Source organism: Doryrhamphus excisus, chromosome 13 (assembly GCF_030265055.1).
Source record: "Doryrhamphus excisus isolate RoL2022-K1 chromosome 13, RoL_Dexc_1.0, whole genome shotgun sequence".
Lineage (NCBI taxonomy): Eukaryota > Metazoa > Chordata > Actinopteri > Syngnathiformes > Syngnathidae > Doryrhamphus > Doryrhamphus excisus.
The window spans coordinates 8,876,401-8,882,400 of NC_080478.1; the positions used below are offsets into that span (position 1 = coordinate 8,876,401).

Below are 6,000 nucleotides of genomic sequence, written 5' to 3' on the forward strand. Positions count from 1 at the left end.
AAATGACACTGCTATGCTCACAGGGTCGTCAAAACATTGCTCCAGACAAGATACCCTGGGCAGCTCTGAAAACACTGATGGCCCAGTCCATCTATGGCGGCCGTATTGACAATGAGTTCGACCAGCGTCTGCTAAACACTTTCCTGGAGCGTATTTTCACCAAAGGCAGCTTCGACAGCGAGTTTAAACTGGCGCTCAAAGTTGACGGACACAAAGACATCAAGATGCCTGATGGTATTAGGTCCGTATTAGGTCTCTTTTCTGGTCAGCATCACCCAACGTTTTCTTACACAAAGTGTATGAGTTTTGTTATTTTTTTTCCCCCCAAAGGCGTGAAGAGTTCATGCACTGGGTGGAAATGCTTCCTGACACTCAGACTCCATCTTGGCTGGGGTTGCCTAGCAATGCGGAGAAGGTCTTGCTCACCACTCAGGGTACACTGCCATCATTGCTCTTCAATCACTTGTACTCTGATCCCACTTGCAGCACCATCCATCCATCCATTTTCCTTCTCATTGAGTCAACACATATTAACCATCTTCTTTCTATCCAAGTTCTCCCTCATCTTCACTTGGACCCCATTTTTAGATGCGGAGATGTTAGACGTGCTTATTCCTCTCCTCATCTTTATATTGGTCATGGAGCAGCGCCCAGTGCAGTTGTGGATATTATTGTCATTGTTGTTGTACAGTTTGTGTTCCCTTTGTAAGCGTCATCTTTAGAAGGTAAAAGGAGTGTGTATCCTCACCCTCCAGCAGCTGTATTTCACAGCCAACATGTCGCTTTGCTAAGACACCATTCCCACCCTCCGAAGCGTACTCCCACCCCCTTCATGCTTTCACCAGTCACTTCATTAGGCACACATGGGTTGTAACCATGTAACACTACCTGCATGATGACATAATAGCATCACTCAATTGCTACAAATGTGATGAACATTTAATTGAGATTGAGATATACTACACCACCAGTTCATGTTGTTTAAGCTTTGTGGCACAAGTGTACCTAATAGTAAAAGTGGCTGATGAATGGATACCCCCTTAAACAACTCCCTACCTTTTGCTAATGAGGCATCCAGACACTCCCCTTTATCACCAGACACCATGCAACTTATTTCCTCATATAGAGGTCAGAGGTGCAATTATTGCTATTACTTTAATTAAGGTATACTGTTGTAGAAGAAAAAGACATGGACCTCAGCAGAGTGTTCTGAAGATGTCACTCCCTGGTACATAAACATGGGTGCACACATTGTGGACGGAAAACAGTGAAGATCCGTATTTCATAGTATACATGTTAACAGCTCCCTTTTTTACCACTAAGCAGCCATAGAAACACTTTACATGCATATACAGTAATCTTAGGTAATTGTAATTTAAGTTTTTCTTAAGGAAAAAAAGGCAGCCGCAAATGGAAGGAGACATTTATTTCATTTGATTGAGGCACAGTGTCTATTGGAAGGATGGCCACTATTTGAGGGAATAGTATCTATATAAACGACACAAACGATATACTCATTGTATTGTATTGCCTGAAGCCTTGTCTGTCTTATACAACTCCCCCATTTTGTTTTCTGAAGCAACTCCAGCTGACCCATCACCAAGATAAGCTTTGTGTTCCACTTATTAATTTGTCGTCCCTGCTCACTCCCTTCCCTCCTTCCTTCCCTTCCTCCCTCGCCGGGTTGCGCAGGCACTGACATGATGGGTAAGATGCTGAAAATGCAGATGCTGGAGGATGAGGATGACCTCGCCTACGTGACCGAGAAAAAGGAGTGCACATCGTCCACGTCAGATGCCCAGCCGGCCTGGATGAGGACGCTGCACACCACCGCCTGCAACTGGCTGCAGCTCATGCCTCAAACTGTCAATCCTCTCAAACGCACAGTGGAGAACATCAAGGTAACCAGCTGGAGGCCGCTTTACATTTTAATGTTTGTCACTGACCACGCAACAAGGTAAAAACTACCCCATGATTGCTTGCCTTTTTTTGTGTCACCGTCCAAGCTTTTCATTGGCTGCTTCTTTCCTTCGCCAGGACCCACTGTTCCGCTTTTTCGAGCGTGAGGTGAAAATGGGTGGCAAAATGCTGCAGGAGGTCCGCCAGGATCTGTCAGATGTGGTGCAAGTGTGCCAGGGCAAGAAGAAGCAGACCAACTATCTGCGTACTCTTATCAGCGACCTGGTTAAAGGTATATTATGATTTATTCATTTTTGGAAAAACCCTACTAGAGTAAGGGCGTGATGTTAGACCCACGATGTAGCGAGGGACATCTACACATATTACAGTATAGTGTGTAATGCTACCACAAAGTTAAATGTGCTGGGTGAGTTACAAAGAGTACATTAAAATAATATACAACAGATGTCCAACTTTTATTAACTTAAAATTATTTTGAAATAAAATTGAGGAGTATTTTAGTAATTTTCCTATTTGATATAAGTGAAATATCTGACTTATTTGTGTGATTTTTATTATTTCATTTAAATATATGCATTCTTTGCATATAGTTATGTCTCATTTCCTTGACAAAATTCTAAAGTTATTGAAAAATATACTTTGAACACGTAATTGTGATTATCGGTAGTACTAATCTTTTGAGTTGACATTGGCAGTAAAAATATTAAAATATATAAATCAAATTACGGTATTTATTATTTCATTTAAATATATGCATTCTTTGCATGTAGTTATGTCTCATTTCCTTGACAAAATACCCTAAAGTTATTGAAAAATATATTTTGAAGACATAATTGTGATTATAGGTAGTACTAATCTTTTTAGTTGACATTGGCAATAAAAAAGTATTAAATCAAATAACGGTATTTATTATTTCATTTAAATATATGCATTCTTTGCATGTAGTTATGTCTCATTTCCTTGACTTCCTTGACAAAATACCCTAAAGTTATTGAAAAATATACTTTCAACACATTGTGATTATAAGTAGTACTAATCTTGAGTTGACATTGGCAATACAAAAGTATTAAAATATATAAATAAATAAAATTACAAGGTATTAAAAATGAGTGAAATAAAGGTGGGTCCCAGGTTGAGACCATTTGAGAATCCCTGATTTAGAGCATATAAAATAGGCATTTTTAGGGAATTTGTGCTTGTCCATTATTTGCGGTATTTTGCCAATATTGTAATCCCCACAAATAGCAGGGATTTACTGTATAGTGCAAAGTCATTCTTTTCTACCTGGCTTTCCTCCAGGCATCCTCCCTCGCAGCTGGTGTCGCTACACGGTTCCCGTCTCCATGACTGTCATCCAGTGGGTGGCGGACTTCAGTGAGCGTATCAAACAGCTGCAGCAGATCTCCCAAGGAGCTGCGAGCGGGGGTGCTAAGGAACTGAAGGTAAACATTTGTGTAATATAGAAATATACAATAAATGCAGTATGTCCTTTGTGCTTTTTGAATGTAATGACATGGTACCACCAGTAACATGAAGCTGATTTATGTGGGGATATTCTTGTAACTGTCCTGTAAGTAGTAATAGCACGCATAACTAAATGGGTCAAGTTGGTGTTGGTTACATAGTAGAAATTTAAAATGGAACCACCACAACCCTCATACAGTAAAAAAAAACCCAAAAAACAACAAGTTAGTATTTGGCGACAGGGATAAGTGGGGAAAAAACTGTTAGCTCATTCAATGGCAGCCATTGTTCAAAATTCAATCCTTTTGAGTGCCAGCCATTCTAGACTATTTGGACAGCACACAGAATGCACAATGTTTGGTTCTATGGCTAACAGTAAACATACTAAACACATAACAAAACATAGCATAATTTCAGGAAAATATCAGTTCCCAACAAAAAAATTTTTAAAAACCCCAAAAAAAGCATAACTTTCACTTTGATACATTAGCGTTGCCTTTGTAACAGTTGAAATATCTGGTAAAGCACCACAACTTAAACAACACATAAAGGGGTTGTTTTACATCAAAATAATGTATTTGAAATATATCAAGACCTATTTACAATTTTCACATTTGGAATTAAACTGTGTGTGTGTGTGTGTGTGTGTGTGTGTGTGTGTGTGTGTGCGCGTGTGCGCGTGTGCGCGTGTGTGCGCGCGTGTGTGCGTGTGCGCGTGTGGTCACCTTCTGCACACGACACTCATGCTCTGCCAAGTCTGCCTTGCCGTTGTGTGTTTTTGCTCATTTTTTTTCCTGTGCCACACTTTGAACACGTCTGATCTTCAGCCAACATCTAATTTATTTTCCTAGAACATCCACGTGTGCCTGGGAAGCCTGTTTGTACCCGAGGCATATATCACCGCCACCCGCCAATATGTTGCCCAAGCTAACAGCTGGTCTCTGGAGGAGCTGTGCCTGGAGGTCAACGTCACCACCGCCCAGGGTACCACCCTGGACGCGTGCAGCTTCGGCATCAAAGGTCTTCTTCTCAACACCTGCAAAGGAAGTTTTGTTTTTTTTGTAGGAGTGGTTCTCACACAGACTGTGCACTCTTGTAGGACTGAAACTACAGGGAGCAACATGTGCCAACAACAAACTGTCCCTGTCCACGACCATCTCCACTGAGCTACCTCTCACTCAGCTCCGCTGGATCAAGCAAAGCAATGCTGAGAAGAGACACATGGTAGGACAGGAAAAGCATCTCCCCTGTGCTAAACCTCTTTGCAAATATTTTTCTTTTTATCTCTGCAGGTGACTCTGCCCGTGTACCTGAACTTCACAAGGTCTGACCTCATTTTCACCGTCGACTTCGATATCGCCACAAAGGAAGATCCGCACAGCTTCTACGAGCGTGGAGTGGCAGTCCTGTGCACAGAGTAGAACACCATCATCATCATCATAGTTAACCCCAACCCATTAATCGTCCATGAGTGCTACATATTAACCATTTGTTTTAACGTTGTTGCTAGCCATAACGCTATTCTAGTACTTTGTGTAGCGGTAGTGAACACAAATTATGGATTTTGGGAAGTGTTTTGCAAAGGTCTTGAGGGAAGTTGTCAGATGGTAAATGTCAGAAATCGAGAAAGTTGACAAGAGAAGTTGGTTTTTATGAAGGAATTCGTATGTTTTTTGTAGATTGAATAAAGCTTGCACAACCGAAAGCTGCCATTTATTGTACTTTGTGCTGTTAGCAAATGTGTGTGCACCATTACATTTTTCCCCCCAATGATAGGCAACAGATCACTTTCGGAGCTCAGAAAGTTGAGCTGGAGGCATGCATGTTACAGTCCACATGTGCGGATGACGACCGTTGCCATGCAAGACAGCTAAAGTAACCGCACTGTGAAACACAATCCTGTATAGTCATATATAGACTATAGTCATATAGTCTACTACATATCATACTACTCAGGACTGCGGAGACAGTTGATATTTTAAAAAGAAGATTAAAGACACACCTTTTTAATCAGGCTTTTAACTAATATTGTCAAGCTTTTATTATGTTTTCATCCTTTTAGTCTGATTTTATGTTCTTATTCTTCAGCTTTTAACTCCAGTGTTTTGTTTTTATCTTTTTAGTCATATTTTTTGCTCTTGGTCTTCAGTTTTTAACTCCAGTGTTATGTTTTATCTTTTAGTCCTATTTTATGCTCTTAGTCTTTAGCTTCTAACTCCAGTGTTTCCTCAGGGGGGTCCTCCACACTGGGGGCTGTTCGGGTATGCTGAGGGGGTGCCATCCTTGGGTCCCTTCGACACGGCCGGCTGGGGGTTCCTCCCTTTAATGTGGGGGTCCGCCCATCTAACGGAGTCGGGGGGCCCGGGTGCTGGTCCTCCGATGGCACGGCCTGCAGCCCCTCCCAGTGTGGACGGCCCCAAAGGTGGCGTTTCCTTGTTCCTCAGTACCATGCCATGTCTCCCTACTGTGTGTGATTGTGTGCTTGCGTGTGTGTGTGTGCGTGTCTAGTATGGAGGGTGGGAAGAAGGGGATTTCTTTTTGCTTCATTGTTTTCCTTTTTAATTGTGGAAATTGTTTTAATTCTGGAAAGCACTTAGTGTTGCATCTCCTTGCAGG

General features: G+C 41.7%; 1 protein-coding gene across 2 annotated transcripts in view; it reads left to right on the forward strand.

Annotated features, from left to right (window-relative positions):
* Positions 1-5,089, forward strand: part of dync1h1 (dynein, cytoplasmic 1, heavy chain 1) — a 30,188-nt gene extending 25,099 nt beyond the window's left edge. For both annotated transcript variants that reach the window (XM_058090694.1, XM_058090695.1), the window contains exons 70-77: positions 24-241; positions 331-434; positions 1,693-1,901; positions 2,038-2,191; positions 3,220-3,362; positions 4,236-4,404; positions 4,484-4,608; positions 4,677-5,089. In XM_058090694.1, the coding sequence (XP_057946677.1) occupies positions 24-241; positions 331-434; positions 1,693-1,901; positions 2,038-2,191; positions 3,220-3,362; positions 4,236-4,404; positions 4,484-4,608; positions 4,677-4,805 (1,251 nt within the window). In that variant the 3' untranslated portion in view covers positions 4,806-5,089. The remainder of the gene's footprint in view (positions 1-23; positions 242-330; positions 435-1,692; positions 1,902-2,037; positions 2,192-3,219; positions 3,363-4,235; positions 4,405-4,483; positions 4,609-4,676) is intronic.
* The last annotated feature ends 911 nt before the right edge of the window (positions 5,090-6,000 follow it).